The 16633-nt window shown below is 40.5% G+C and overlaps 1 protein-coding gene across 1 annotated transcript in view; it reads right to left on the reverse strand.

Moving 5' to 3' along the window:
- The window catches only part of rnf13 (ring finger protein 13), a 41530-nt gene extending 26758 nt beyond the window's left edge, over positions 1 to 14772 (reverse strand). Inside the window, exons 1-4 of the mRNA XM_085245945.1 lie at positions 14558 to 14772; positions 9099 to 9338; positions 8876 to 8956; positions 667 to 789 (exon numbers count right to left, since the gene is read on the reverse strand). Of these exons, the coding sequence (XP_085102071.1) occupies positions 667 to 789; positions 8876 to 8956; positions 9099 to 9212 (318 nt within the window). The 5' untranslated portion in view covers positions 9213 to 9338; positions 14558 to 14772. The remainder of the gene's footprint in view (positions 1 to 666; positions 790 to 8875; positions 8957 to 9098; positions 9339 to 14557) is intronic.
- Between the last annotated feature and the right edge of the window lie 1861 nt (positions 14773 to 16633).

Here is a 16633-nt window from a genome sequence, read left to right on the forward strand (position 1 = left end):
AGTCTAATCCATTGAATTAGCAGCTACTAGTCAACTAGAAAACTCCAGGGGGGCAGCTTTATTACATAGATTAGTCTGGATTTATCCGAGTTTAGAAGCTCCCTCTCCTCTTTAAACTGACAGGTCAGGATTACAACATGATTGACATTACTCTAACTCTGCTTTACCATTCGAGGGAAACAACTATGCTCCCAACACACTTGACTTGACTGATGAGGATCGGCTCTCAGGCCTCTTTTGGGAACCAACATTTTTCAACTCCACACATCAGGTATCACAAAGCTGCAGGAGGAAAAGAAAGAGGCAGGAAACTGTGTTTAGGGAAATGGCCTCTTCCTGTTTTTCTGCCCCGATGAGCTGATCTAGGAGTTTTGGTAAGAATCCACTCAGAAACACCACCTGCTGACACGAATGCGCTGTGAAGCACACAGTGGCAGGGCCCTGACCAGTCTACAGCTGCTGAAATAGCGTGCGTTTTCTGTTGCTCTCAGTGCTTTAAATGAGCATTCACACAGGAAGCAGTCAAAATCATTCAGTGCAATTAGAATATCACAGGATCTGCTCGGGTATGCACCTTAACAACAGGACTAGAGATGTTCAGACAAGGACTCAAACACAATAACTGGGGTAATATACTGTGTGTGATCGTTGGTGTGAATATGGTACCTTGATGTCAAAGTTGCATTCAAACCGCTTGATGAGGACGATGAAGTTGCCCGTCAAGTTTTCCTTCGGCGGGGGTTCGATGGGCTCGCAGGCATTTTCTGGTCGAGCGCCAATCAGGAAGCCCTGTGGGGATATTATGAAGGGGTAATGTGACTTCCATCCAAATTTATCTTTATTTGGTTCACTTATATCACAAGTTAAACAAGAATTAGATCACGTTTTCAAACTTCAAACATATCTGAGGTGCCTTTTTTCAGTTCTTTCCAAGATTTACATTGTAGGCGAGATTTCTGGGATCTGCGTGTGCCTGCGTGTGGTTAACATGCGTCAACAACAGAGTTTCGTTCCTTAATCTAAAGCTTTAAACCTTTGTCCTCCTAGATAAGCAGCATCCATCAAGAAAGCTGGAGAAAATAAATTGCTGGTTTGCAACATTGGTTCGCAACCCCTACATGCACCATATTCATGTGACATTGTGATGCATGTATAATGAATGCAGAACTTTCCACTGGAATGAAGACACATACATATTACAGTCAGCTACATATCAAGGATGCTGTTGTTCTCAGACTGTCTCAAAAATCTGATCCTCTTTCTTCTTCTCTGCTGCTGCTTCCTGCCTTAGTGACATAGCCAACAACAGCTTTGAAGTGATGGACGAGAAGAAGATAGTGAGAAGAAAGAGAAAGCCTGGGAGTGATAAAAGATGTACAAAAGCACAGACAGCAAAAGACACAAAAGATAGCTGCGGACAAAATAGGAAAACCAGAAAAAAAATTTGAATGGAGACAAAAATAGAAGTGACTAAGCAAAGAACCAGATGAGATGCACGGAGAAGAAATCAACACGAGGAGAGCTATTTCAAAAACCTCTGCCGCTTTAATGGAAGTGTAACTAACACCAGTGTGTGTGTGTGTGTGTGTGTGTGTGTGTGTGTGTGTGTGTGTGTGTGTGTCTAAGGCAGGGTGGTAGACAGGAAGTGTGAGCTGCTGTGGGACTTTGGGACTCTGCCTTCACTTCCATCGCTCTGTGTTTCTCTCTCTCACATATACAAAGCCAGCCCAGTATATCAAAGAGAGTCAGCACTTTCTACCACACACATAAGGCCAGTTTCAACCAGCAGGAAACTGATATTCTTTGTGCACATCTTGCCAGCTGCCACACCTCTGTGCCTCCAGAACACCGGCTGAACTCAACACGGGAAATGCCAACAAATCAGCTGGAAGTTAACGACAGCACGGAAGAGAAAGATGCTGACTAAAGGCAGTGTCTGGTTTTAGTTTAACATTAATGGGAAGATCAAATTCAAAGACCAGGGAGCTCTCTGATATATCACAGACCGGAGGAACGTGAGGAATCACCCGCTTCCCACATTGTCGTCACCTCTGGGTGCCTCCAGCGCAGCCCAGCCTTGCTGTTAAATGACATCACTGTGCTACTGCCTCACATTCCTCCTGACTCCTGAAACCAGTGGCAAGAGCGCCCTCTGTTGTACATAAAAAGCAATTTAAAAAAGACCCCCAAAACATCTGCAAGTACTGCAGAATGCAGAGACAGGAGCCGGGGAGGAAACAGGAAATACCTGGGGGTGGATCCTGAAAATACAAACCGAGATGACACAAATGTTCAGCTTGTGCAACAAGACCGCACTTAACCAGTAGACGATATCACCTTAAAGTCTAACTAAATCAACATCTAGGCATTTTTTTTAAATAATAATAATAAACACAGTGCACCTCAGCTGTGATGCTTCCAGAGATGTGAAAAAAGGGTAAACACATTATAGATAAAAGAAATTTTAAAAGTAACTCTTAAAAAGCACTAATTTATTCCGTAACAGTTTTTTTTAGCTCATCATAGCAAGAAAACCACATGTGGAAGAAGCACCATCTGAGGACAACTCATTTAACATGATTATGATGGAAAGAATGCAGTGGTTCAAATATTCTTACAAGCACTTTTGCACAACTAACCAGCTGCGAATGTCACAAAGAACACAAAGAAGAGGTGGGACTGCAGAGCTGCTGCGGTAGTAGCAATTAACCCAGCAAAGCATTTTCTTTAAATCTCGCTTCAAATAAAGGCTAATAATTAATAAAACCTGTTAGTGGAGTAGCGCTCTCCAAAATAAAACTGATAATTACATTTAAAGAGAGTCAGCGTTAAATAGGATCAGAAAACGATTTAATTTCTTCTCCTACTGACTAGAGTACAAACAACTGCAGAGAGTGCTAACAGAGTGCCTAAGTGCCAACAAACTGTGGGACTTTGTGTTGTTGCAGAATTCAAGAGCCAAGCCAACTCTTTCAAATGATTGCACAGTGATTACACTTAATCCCGTCAGTGTAAATCTCACCACAGGGCTTGTTTGCAGCTTTGCTCGGGGTTGAGAGAGATAGAAACAAAGCAATTAATAACTCGCTCGACCGAGGCTTTCTGTAAGCAGATTAAAACCTGTGTGATTCCACTCTCAGATATGATGATTATTATTAGTTCACCTGCATAAAGCACTTCAAAACCCGACCTCATGCATGGCCAGCGAGCTTGTCATGCTGTCTGAGTGAGAGCTTGCTTTTATTCAGACAGACACTGACTTCACCCTGTTTAGTGTTACATTTTGGTTTTGGGACAATCTTACTGAAACTTATTGCACTCATCCTGTACAGAAATAACGCTGACGCAGTGCAGCTGCAGTGTACATATGTTTAAAAAAAAAAAAAAAAAAGTGGTATGTTTCTGGGTCACATTTTACTGAGGAAATGTGTATGTCCCAGAATTAGACAGAACAGAAGAGATTCTGGGTTCATTAACTTCTTGAGATCTTGTTGGGATCACATCTGAGGAGGCAGAGAAATCAACCCAGAGCAGCTTCTAGCTGCGACTGAGGTAAAATAGTAAAATAACCCTATTTCCATATCATTGTATATTCAGTACCAGGCTGTATTTTGAGCTATGAGCGCACTCGTTGTCAAACGCAGTGGTCTGACTGGTCAGATCCATTTATGGCCTGGTTAGGCAATAGGCACAAAGTTACTCATCACACACAGAAAGAGTATAAAACTTGATTAAGTCATCCAGACACAAACAATAATTAGAACTATCTGGTGCAACCCATGTGCTGTAAGGCTCAGGTCTGAATCTGACCTGAGATCATTCCCTGGTTGTCCTCTCGGCTTTCCTGCCTTCTCTCTACTGTGGTTTAACAAGCAAACTGAGCTATAGTACAGTAATCACTATGTGCTACATGTACTACAGTAATGATATATTGCGCTGTATTTGTAGTTTAAAAAAAGAAATCTAAACAAATACCGATAAGTTTTTTTTAGGTTTTTGACTATTTTTTTTTCCAATTAGTCTTTGAATGCAGCATTAGACCCATTTAAATAATAGAAAGCTGTTTATTTTTAAACGGGTGCCTGAGGATCATTTAGCAACAACAACGCCAGGCGTAGTTGTAGTCGGTCACCATCTGCTGCTGCATGAGCCAAACCGCGGACTTTCCAGAGTAAACTTTAGCGAGGTGAAACTGTGACTACTGACCAGGCTCGGATTGGGGAAATGAAAGTGGGTGAAAAAAAAAAAAATAAAATGAAAAAAGGAATGAAAACAAAACATCTGAAACTGCGGTGGTATGCAAATAACTCAACTGCATAAAGGAAAAAGGGGGGAGGAGGGGGGGCAGTTATTTCAAGTTGGATTTATTGTTGTCTTAAAAAATAAATAAATAAATAAATAGGAGGTCGCAGTACCCAGATGATTCCTTCCAGAATCACCTGCAGAGCTGATAAAGACTAAAACTTTCCATGATGGTGAACTTTGTATAATACTTCACTTCACATCACATGAAGTTGCCAAATGGTATTGTAATTGCTCGTGTCATCATCATCATCATCATCATCATCGTTTATTTGTATAGCACTTTAAGAACACACCAGGCAGACCAAAGTGCTGAACAACACAGATCAAAACAACAACCAAATTAAAAATACCATAAAATCATTACAAACAATAAAATAAATAAGAAGGTGTCAGTTTCCTACAGAGTTAAAAGCCAGGGAATAAAAATAGGTTTTCAATCTGGACTTAAAGACCTGCACTGATGACGCTTGTCTAATTTGGAGGGGAAGGTTATTCCAGAGCATCGGAGCCGCAATTGAAAAGGCACGGTCTCCTCTGCATTTCAGCCGCGACTTAGGGACCGACAGCAGCAGCTGCTCAGCTGAACGGAGCGAGCGAGGAGGAACATGTGACTTCAGCAAGTCAGTTAAGTACACAGGAGCCAGACCATTTAAAGATTTAAAAACCAATAAAAGGACCTTAAAACGAACCCTAAAATCAATGGGAAGCCAATGCAAGGAAGCCAGAACCGGAGTGATGTGATCGAATTTCCTACTACCGGTTAAAAATCGCGCTGCCGCGTTTTGCACTAACTGCAGGCGTGACAAGGTGCCCGACCCGACCCCTATTAAAAGGGAATTACAATAGTCCAGACGTGAGGTGATAAAAGCATGAATAAGAGTTTCCAAATTGGGTTTGGAAAGGAAAGGCTTAACCTTCGACAGGCGTCTGAGGTGATAAAAAGCTGATTTTACCACCCCACTTACATGACCTTCAAAAGTAAGCGCAGAATCAAGTTTAACACCAAGATTAGTGACTGAACTTTTCAGATGAGAGGTCAAATCACCAAAATCAACATCTGGAGAATCAGTAGAACGATGCGGGCCATATAAAATTGCTTCCGTTTTGCGACCATTAAAATTCAAAAAATTATTTGCCATCCATAATTTAATATCGCTAAGACAGTCAAGCAGTGATTGACATGGGGAGGTATCCAAATGACTAAAAGGTAAGTAAAGCTGACAGTCATCGGCATACAAATGAAATGACACTCCGTGTTTACGAAAAATCGCACCAAGGGGGAGTAAATACAGCGAGAAAAGTAATGGCCCAAGGATAGATCCCTGGGGCACACCCCAAAGCAGAGGGGCCACAGAGGAAGCGGCCAACCCCAGCTTGACACAAAAACTCCTTTCGGAAAGATATGATTTTATCCATGACAATGCCAGATCAGAAATTCCCACACAGTGATGTAAGCGGGAGATCAGCAGGTCGTGGTCCACTGTGTCAAATGCAGCTGTCATATCCAATAAGACAAGCACAGCATATTTACCACGATCAGTAGCAACAAGAATGTCATTCATAACTTTAACAAGAGCTGTCTCCGTACTGTGAAAGGGCTTAAAACCAGATTGGAAAATTTCAGACAATTGCGAGTCGCTCAAATAATCCAACAGTTGGGTATGTACAATCCTCTCCAAGATCTTGCTTAAAAAGGGAAGTTTGGAGATAGGTCTAAAATTTGACATAGTAGAACTATCAAGGCCAGGTTTCTTAAGTAAGGGGTGTATGACTGCATGTTTAAACCCACTAGGAACTTGACCGGTTAACAGACTAGTATTGATAATTTTCAGGATATAAGGTCCAAGGATGGGAAATACTTTTTGGAGAAAGCGGGGAGTAACAACATCATTTGGGGAGCCACAGGGCTTAGCATGTAGCACCAACTCCTCTAAGTCACGCAGAGAAATCGGTGCAAAAGCAGTTGTGTCGGCAATAATATCACAACTAATCGTAAGCTGCTGCCAACCAGTCACCTTGCACTTCTAATCCAGGTCTGACCAGACGTGAACGTTGATCTCTCAGATATAAAATGTCATCACCAAAGACCGGACAGAATCAAATCTCAACATCCAGCTGCAATTTCCAAACGCCTTCGGGCACTTTCTGTTGTCACGGGACATTAAAAAAGAGGAAATATAGAATCTTCAATCAAATGTGTCAAAACCCGATGAAAAAAAAAAAAAGAAGAAGTTTGTCGAGCTTCCTGTTCCTCGAAGTAATTCTTTCATTTCCATTTCTGCTGTTGCAAAGTTCTCCCAAAGATTTAAAACTAAAATTGTTTCAGTGGGTGTTCTTCTATACAATGTCTGCCATCATTTTAACCAATCAGACAGTGGAGTGTTTACACATTCCAGGAGGAGACATAAAGCTCTTGGCGGTTGCATCAGCAAGGTACCCGGTGTAAAATTCTTTAATCTGTGAAAACTTTGTCAAATTCACTTAAAAATTTGAGTTTTGCTAACAAAACAAAACATGTTTCATTGTGTCAGAATGAACTTAAACTTGAAATCTAACCAGTGTAATCAATATAACCAAATTTCAAAAAATTCCCTCAGAGTGATCCCGATGTATAATATTCACTGGTATGGGACGGATGGAGAATCAGACAACATAAACCTCTGCCGACGACTGTCTACAGCAGAAAAGGCATAAAAACAACTTAAAATCACCAAGTAAAAAAGTATTTGTGCAAAACATGTATACATTTACCTTTGAATGTATACACGTGCTCTGCTCTTGCTCTTGACGAAGGCGGTTGCACTTTTCTCCTCTCCTCCTCCTCTCCCTTAGCTTCCCTGCTTAGCCTCTAATGTCCTTGTCTTGTCTCGTGTTTTTTGTATTACTGTTCCCTGGAACACTCTCTCACAGTCTGTTCTCTAAAACCTAAAAGACAATTATGGATTTGATCAACTGGTCTCTGAATGCAATTGACACCCCTTCTCAACGAGAAGTCTGGGCTCGGGTGAGCCTGAGTGCTGAAGATATCTACCTATTCAGAACCATGATAACAGGTTCTTGCTGATCGAGCTGGCTTGGCCCTGGCTTATCGAAGAATTAAGGAAGCGGAACCGGCTGTTCAAACCCCTCAATAAAGTTTTATTGAATTGAATTATTGAATGAAATGTTTTGACTACACTAGCATTAAAAGGAAAAATCAAACCTTCACCAGTTTCTGCATCCTCAAATCTCACAGAACTTTTCTGTCGTGCTGCACATTAACCCCACCTCTATGTCACCCTGCACGGTGGGTACAGCTATGTTTGCAGTAGCTTTGCATCGAGACTGTAAACAGCCCACGCTGTGCAAGTGGAAACAGCGAAGGCTCTGTTTGAAGCCTCGTCCAGCCCCAAGGGGGAATCCTCTGGAAACAAGCTTCTGTTGCCTTGTGATGCCAAAGGTTTTTATTGGCATTGCAGAGGAGCAAGAGTCTTACGGTCTAACAAGTTCTTAACAAACACTGCAAGTAACAGCAGTATGCATTCAGAAGGAACTTTGGAGGTGACACTGCAGTCTACGACCCCATTGCAAGAATTTTAATAAGTAATAATTTCCAGTTGCTTAATACAGGTCAGGCTTGTATATAAATGGCTCTAACAGTTTTACACCAAACACCAAGTGCAAAGGTGCACTGTATGCGTGTTAAAAGGAAGGATGTGGTGGTAAAAGAAAGCCAAATTACAAACACGTGGCTGTATGCCTCGCCCAACTAGCCAAGTTCATATTCAAGTTGTTGCAATCCTACAAGAATCATTTCATGTTATGGTGCTCTTAAATTCAGATAAGTGTGATCAATACATACGACTGAGTAGAGATCATTTAACTCGGGCATTAAACAGAAAATACGAAACAAGGCACAAAGCATGTCAATATCAGCTTGGTCTGGTGTGAAAAGCCTTTGTACGATAACAACAAGCGAGCTCTTCACTGTGGGAAGCACCACAATAACCCGCTTAGGCAGCAGACATGAATCACCCCTTCTGTTTGTGAGCTTGGTAGGAGAGCCACTGAGAGGACTGCTGGTTGCACAGTGTCATACAGAAGCCTCACAACAACACTAAGCAACAATGGTTAACAGCACCTTCACCACATATAATTAAATCTTAACAGCTCTTCATTTGAGCCCATCTGGGGTGTGATCTGTACGTCTCTGTAGCAGAGTTGCACGTTTTATAAAAATCAGCCTTTCATGTTGGCAACTATTTTGTTTTCTATTGATATTTCCACTGTTTTCATAAACTTAGTCATGTTAATGCAATTTTAGAAGCATTAAAGATTACACGCATTTAAAAGGTTTTTTCTGTCACATGCATCAACACGTTTTGTACAACCAGGTTTTGTTCTGACTGTACATGTAACAATCTTTACTTTGCTCAGATTTCGGGACATGTAAAATAGTTTTCCTCGAGTTTGGGAACTTTGCATCTTAGCTGTTTAAACTTTAATCCAATGGAGCTGTAAAGTGAAAAATTCCCAGCAAACATCTAAGCCAGAAGTCATAAAAACAAACCTGGTGCCTCTTTGCACTCACCTTAAGTCCATCGCTGGGGAGCCGGTAGCCAAACCTTGCGGGCAAATCATCAAAGGTGTCCGTTTTGTTGTCAAATGAGAACTGAAAGAAAGGAAAACTAATTCACCAGCAGTGCAAGACACTTATGAAAACATAAAGAGGCAGGTTTAGTTTCTTAATCTAACGTTTTCCTTTAAGAAGCATAACTGGTCTTCTAAATGCATTTGTGTAAAGGATTACTTACAGCAGTGATGTCGGCTTCCACGGGCAGCAGGTTGAGGAAGGCGAAGAGCTGAACGGTGAAGATGGTGTAAATCTGTGTGGCCGACAGCATCAGCATTCCCAGGGACAGCAGCATCTTGGCATCACTTTGCAACCCCCAGCTGCTAAGCCACTCACTTATAACAACACGAAGCAGGCACACAAATGACCACGCACGCTGGCCTGTAGCTGGACCCCGAAACGCCAACTGTTGTGGTCACACCTGGAAACGACATTGGTGTACACTTAGACCCATTTTAAAAGCCTAAACACCAACAGCTTCATAGCAAATTTCAGAAAAATGGCAAATTTGCCAGGAATAACTCGGAAAATGGCATTTTTTTGTCAAGGAAACTCAGCGCTTCACACATAAGGTTTACTGTCCACCATGCCAATATTAGATGACCTAATTAAATTATACTTTTTAAATGGACTTAGCAAAAAATATTTGTGATTTTAGCTCAGTATCACCACATTATCATAAGCACCCAGTCTTTAAAGAAACTTTGTGAATCGGGTCTACTCAGAAGTAATGATTTGAATGAGGTGATAGCCTTTGTATGAACTACAGCACAGTGGACTGATGTAAGAATATTGCTGGTTGATTATTATATCTCTCTGAATTTTACACCCTTCCCCCAATACGATGAAATCTTCTATTAGGTCAACAGGAAGCTTTATAAAAAGCCTCTAGGTCTATAGAGGCCTATAGAACAAAAATATGGATCTGAAAATGCTTACAGCCAGAAGACAAAATAAATAAATAAAGCGGGGAATAAAGTTTATTCCAGGGTTTAGACAGTTCGTAGAAACTAGACCCTCTTAATGTCCAAAGACCTTCTAGGAATCAGGTTGTTCTCTTAGAAGAGAACTGACAGATCAGCAGACAAGTCTTTGATATATGTTCACAAGTCAATCCTTTAATAACACTGAAAGCCAACAACTAAACCAGACGCTGCTTTCTTAACTTCAAAATGCTTTTTTCCCCCCCATAATTTAGTCCACAGCAGAGTTCAAAGTGGCCAAGTATCAGGTTTGTCAAACACATGAGCTACAGTGCCTGTCAGGTTTCATCCATCGACATATTAGACTGTTTGATGACGCTTTCTAATGCTTCGAGATTGCTGCAGCAATGCATAAGCATAATGTATAAGCCTCTGCCTGAGTGTAGCCTTACTCCATTTCTAGTACATCCGGTAAACACAAAGCATTCATTTTGAATCTGAGTGTAATTTTGTGTAATATCTGTTAATTTTGAAGAATCATACACTTAATGTTTTTGTCAAGGAAAAAAAGACAACTTATCAACTGTAGCACCTCCCCTGTGTCTCCTTTCATTGCTCTTATTAATAAACTTTACAGACAAGTGTGAGCAGGGTATAAATCCCAGGTTTAGTATCAGAAAATCTTTTTTTTTTTTTCTTTTGGATGCTGGGAGGGACCCTTATTGGGGGGCAAACAAAGACAAAAAGCATGACTTTCAGGTTGCTGCTGGAGCAAATTTTCATTAGATTATCGCTGCAAGTCAATATTAGAATATCATGTTGTTTTCTTTTAGTGAGCTTCATCCCAAACATCAGAGCTAAAAGGGATCAAGGTCGCAAAGTGGAGGGGAGCATGTGATTTGGTCAGGAGAAACTAAGAGCTGAAGGCCTTCCAAGCTTAGGTGTTATTGCCAAATTGGAAGAGCAGTTCATGAGGAGTTTCGAGTTTACTGTGAGCCTTTCAGAGAAAATGTTTTCTAATCAGATTAATACAGGAAGAGCGTGTGAGTCAGAAGGATGTGTATGCGATGTGAACTTTTGATCTTACGTGTATGCTTAAGATGTAACGCACTGACAGACTAATGCCACATGTCTAGTTTATCTAGATTACTGTAGTAGCGATGCTGGGTACAGATGGGCACTAACAGCTTTAGCAACACCAGTTCTCACTTATTATTAAGGTACTATATGTAAACTTGAGACTTGTAGCATTTTTGCCTCGAAGTAAACTTCTTTTAATCATTATAATCTGGAAATACAAAGTGAGTTTAATAATAATAACAACGTTCTCTTTTTCGTTTCCTAAAATTAGTGATTTAAATGTACATAAAAATATCTGCTTGTACAAATAACAGGCGAATCTTCTTTCAATCTGAGCTACAAACAAACTATTGTGGATTTAATCATGAATCACGCCCATCTTAGCCGTCCAATCTGCACAGTCACTTTAAATTGTTTACTTCTGAGCTCTGATCACATCTGTGTGAAACAAAAGTGCTGTTATGTAACTTTCCCTACTGTCCTGCTAATGCTGCTGCCGTTTCCCACAAAACAAGGTTTTACTGAGCACCTCAAGTACAGCATGTTGCTTTGTGAGGGCAGAGCCTGATGCCCTCAGCCAAGTCAAACAATCTCAAAACAAAAGTACTTTTAATCAGAGAGATCTGAAACTTTAGGTACTTTCTCTATGGCTTCGCCTTTACTTAAGTAACTGTTTCCAGCCAATCAGGACTCATTACGAGTTTGTCTTGTTCTCTTTTAGAGAGCTAGATAGACAGATATAATATGAGATGTTTTCTTTAAAGACTATTTCAAATAATGAGGTTAGCATAAGTAAAGTAATCCCCGTGAGGCGCAAGCTCTGAATACTCAAAGCCTGCATGAAAACCTAGTTTACGATGACTTGCAGAGCTCCTCTAGTGGAGTCCATGAAATGTGTATATAGAGCTAGAAAGAGGCATAATAAATCCCCTTTACTATGCAAGTCTTGAAAAGAAGCAAAAAACTATTTAAAATTTTACATTAATTAAAAATTCAGTTTCTTCTATCCACTTAATATTAAATCAGGAATGTACCTGTACTTACATAGCATCTTTCTACCCAGCTGAGGACCTAAAGAGGTTTCTACTACAATTGTCATTCACCCAATCACACACACATTCATACACCACTTACATCTATGCCTAAGAGCTTTCTAACATTCACATACGCTCCAGTGGATGCAACATGAGATTCAGCATCTCGCCCAAGGTTACTTCAGCATGTGGACTGAAGAAGTCAGGGATCGATCCACTGACTTTCATTCGGTAGATATTCTGCTCTGCCACCCAGGACCAGTGGGTCCACCAGTGAGCCCACTTTACAAGTAGGGCTGTGCGATATGACCAAAATCTCATATCCCGATATAAGAATTCTATCGTCCGATAACGATATAAATCACAAAAATGTAACATTTTCTGTAAATTCTGTGAATCTCGGGCAGCTCGACTTGCGGGAAGTGTTTCCAGCTGTGCGTCATGTAGCTGGAGTCGAGTTTTTTAACCGATGCATGAAACGATACATTTTTACACATAAGTTTTAACGGCTTCCGTTTTCTTTCTCAAACGTTAGAAAGCCTATTCTAACGTTTGAGTCTAAGGTTTATTTTTTAGCACCTGGCGGCTCTTTTTTACTTCTCATCCGTAAATAATCTGCTCTTTCAAGTGATTCAGTTTATTTTGAAAAGTCTCAACAGGATCTTGAGCTTTATTGTGAAAGGTTTACGTGAAACATAAACAAGCGGACACGCGATGGTGTTACCGTTGTTGTTGCTAAACACATAGAAACAAGCGCTTGTCTGTCTGTAGTGTGGTATATTATTAAATATAAGAGAAAGAGAGAACTTTAAGAAATTAATATAGCCACTACAGTGACCATCAAAACGATGAAAAAAATATTGCCATAGCGTAAAATGAAATGATAGACTTTTTTATATCGTCATCCAATATATATTGTTATATCGAACAGCCCTATTTACAAGCACTCTTTAAGTAACTTAACTCTGTTAACATTTGTGAAGAGAAGACTAGTTTACGTTGTGTCACGGTAGCACAAAGCATTCACATGGTACTGCTGTCTACACACAGAAAAATCAGCTCTGCAGCAGTTTACCGTGTGTACTTCACACTATCATAACCCCTCAACCACATTGGGCTAGAGAGGAAATTCAAATGGTTCCTGAATGATGAGAATTACTTTTTCATTTTACAGCCAAACTTACAAAATAACTCCAGGCAGCATGTGTGATACTTGGGTGTTAAAGGATTAACAAGGAATGCAACTAAAGACTGAGCTAAGAGCTGGGGTTACAAGAGCTGCCAGAATCCGCTTCCATCATTCTGTCTGACTGACAACCATCCCATGAGAAACCTCCACAAACTGAGCTCTCACACAAACCTAACACAGGTGACAAAGGTGAAGCCATGGAGTTGAGAGTTGGGAATCCGCACCAACATGCCAACGGTGAGGAGATGGCAATCAAGGTTGAATGTGTGAAGACCAAACACACCCACAGCTGCACACTGAAGTCAAATCCTACTTCCGTCACCTGTATTAGGTATAACTGAGAGCATGGTTTGTGGAGGATATTCTATCAATAAAGTGGTGTGATGCAGAGAGATACTAAGCCTCATAACTTTGTGGCCAGCTTTCGCTGGCCAGAAGAAAAGTCGCTTAAATCCACTCCAAGAATTTCATCCATCAAGATGAAATAAAAATATGACATGATATTTTTGCTGTCATCACACTGTGCCCTGGTCCTGGGTCTAGTCCTGGATCTCTGAGGACTCCACCCAACACGATGTGTTTTAAAATTAGCCATTACACCTAATGAATTCACAAGGTAAATAATTTTATGCATTATTATTTAATGATCCATGACATACAGACTTAAAGCCGCCTATCTCAGTGATGCATAGAAAAGATGAGCTATGGCGGTACATACAGTACAACATAAACTTGTAACCCAACACTAAGGTTTATTTGCACAACGTGATAGAGCTATCGATTAATCCAAAGAAAAAAATGTTCAAACATGCTTTCTTACCAGTCTGCATTCTCAACGACAACAGCTGCTTACAACTATTAGATCCAAATCCAACAAATTATTAGCAAGTAAGGTGAAAACTGTGGCAGCATAGCCAGAAAAAAAAAGACTAAACTGGAGTAAAATAGTAGTTTTCTTTCTTAATAACTAAAAAAAAGCTCAAAGGGGAAGTGAAAGCAACATCGCGGGGACCTGCACATGATGACTAAACATCAAATGACAGCAGCATTTTACGGAAAAACCTCGTGCAATGACAGCAAGGTGGACATATTTAATTATTAGTGTGCCTGACATGAGTGACATGAGGAAACACACTCCCCAATTTTTTCAGCGACACATCAGAAAACAGTTTAACCAACCCCCAGGGAATAATTATACCCTTTACACACAAGACAGTTCCTCCCACGATAATGACAGCGGTAATGTCAAGCACTTTAAAATAGAAACGCTTTTTGCGGATGTAGCTGTGTACATAAATAAATCAGGGAGGACACCCTAAAAGGTGTGCAGCTAGCTACAAAAACAGAGCGTCCCTCTACAATGCTTAGCATTAGGTTAGCATGGGTGGCTAGTCCGCTTCTCCCGGGTGTTTACCTTTATTTCTGCTTGCGCGTTTATCTCGTCCAGGAACTGAGCTGCTGACAGCGACATAGCTTTCCTCTACTGTAAGCTGTGTAAAGATACATATGCAAGTTCAAGGTTTTGATATACTACATTCCGTTAGAGCGGAGGGTTAAAAAACCCGACCGTAAACAGTTTAATCCCTCAGCTAGCTTCTTCTTTCAAGCGATAGCGCACACTTCCGCTACTCTACTTCCAGCTTCTGATTGGATAAAGCACCTGTCAATCGTCAGTTTTTCCGGAAGTGACTCAAGACGTAAACAGATCCACGTGACGGTACAATCATTTGCCGTTAACAGCCTTGTTCGGATGAGGGGGGCTTGCCAGGCTACATTTAGAGTTGCACTGCAGTGGCTTCAGAGATTTTAGAAGATTTCCTGCTAACAGAAGTCAAAATTGGAAGAAACCATATATTTTAAACCGGGGAAACAAACGGTTCTTCTTATCGCCACAGAAGTTAGCATCCGCCCCTCAGAATACAATGGACTCACTTTTAAAACTCTAGCACCCTCTAAAGAAAAAGGGGTGCATCTTTTCTTTTTTCAAAGGATCATTGGTTGTAGTTTTTATCTATTTGTACGTTTTTATACACATGCCAGAAAATAGTTGTGAAATAGAAAATAGTTGTCACTAAAAGTAAAGTACTGTATACATCACTGACTAAAACAATAAACGATTTATAATGAGAAATGCCACTTTAAGTAATATTTTCTATTTACCTTATCTCGCTTCTGATAAACCACAGCTACAACACATGACATATTAATTACACCATCTCATTAGACTGATCGTCAACGAGGGCAAGCACCTCTAGTAAAGCAGATGTTTTGGCTGTTTTCTCATCCAGATAACACAATGCCAAAGAAGAACAGTGATCTGAAAGAAACAATTGCTGCTGCCCATCAGCTTAGAAAGGATTTATAAAGGTATTTCCAAACAATTTGAAGGCAATCATTCCTGACTGAGAAGCTCATTAATTGGGCTAATTGGGCTTTAGGATGGTTACAGAGATCAAAAAAATATTAGACACAGATGTCAAAACAGAGGCACAGAAATATGCTTTTACCTTAACCTAATATTGGGGGTAAAGCGTTTACTACATGTTCACAACTTTGTTTTATGTGGCCAAACTTCGTCACTCTTCATACCATGATGGAAGATTGCTGGGGACGCAATGACAGGACACAGGTGAATGATTCAACAGGTTTAAATGATCAGTTTCAAGAGAATAATCAAAGGTGGTTTTCCAAAGACCAGGACTTCACTCAGGTAAGTATTCTGCATCTTTTCTGGAGTGTTGTGGTTCCAGAGTGAACAGGTGAGTCTCCAATTGAGACTGAGAGAGAGTGGGTCACGCAGATATTCAGGAAAGTTTCTAAACAGGCAGGAAGGAGGAAGAAAACAAGCAAGTAAGTCCCAAGATCAAGGTCAGCAAGTTGACAGGTAAGTGTTTTAAAGTAGAACGTGGCCCTGAGGTATACTGCCACATGGAGCAGAACAACAGTCTTCCAATAAGTGCAGAGGGCAGTAAGTGGAGATGGGACCACACCCTAGTCCTGGAAAAGTCACAACACACACACACACACACACAGAGAGAAAGAGAGAGAGAGAGAGGTAGAGACGAGTAGAATATAAAGAGTTGTAAAAAAGAAAGACAGTGGTTCTGCACCTAGAGGGAGGAGGGCACCATGACTCCAAATTGTAATTACCTAGATCTTAAACTGCTCTTTCATTTTCTACACCTATTTGCCTTTCCAAACCTACAGTTATGTTATTGTTTCCTTTCTGCCTCAAGCTAAGCCCAACCATAAAGGACAGGTTAGAGTCATGTGTTGATAGATGCACTGAAGGAGGCATGCCTGTTTCAGTTTTTTATCTTAGTGAATCTTCAGGGTAAGTGATGGGGCACATTACTCAAAGAAGTTCTGCTACCAGCATCTTTACAGGTGGCATATTCTTCCATAAAATCCATTGTGCAATTAATTGTTAAATAGAGGTTAATCTGTTTATTGACAGGAATAGAATCACATGAAGTCAGTATATTAGTAA

The sequence above is a fragment of the Mchenga conophoros genome, linkage group LG15 (genome assembly GCF_057382185.1).
Source record: "Mchenga conophoros isolate Kocher_MC1m ecotype Shallow Benthic linkage group LG15, M_conophoros_male_GT1.1, whole genome shotgun sequence".
NCBI lineage: Eukaryota > Metazoa > Chordata > Actinopteri > Cichliformes > Cichlidae > Mchenga > Mchenga conophoros.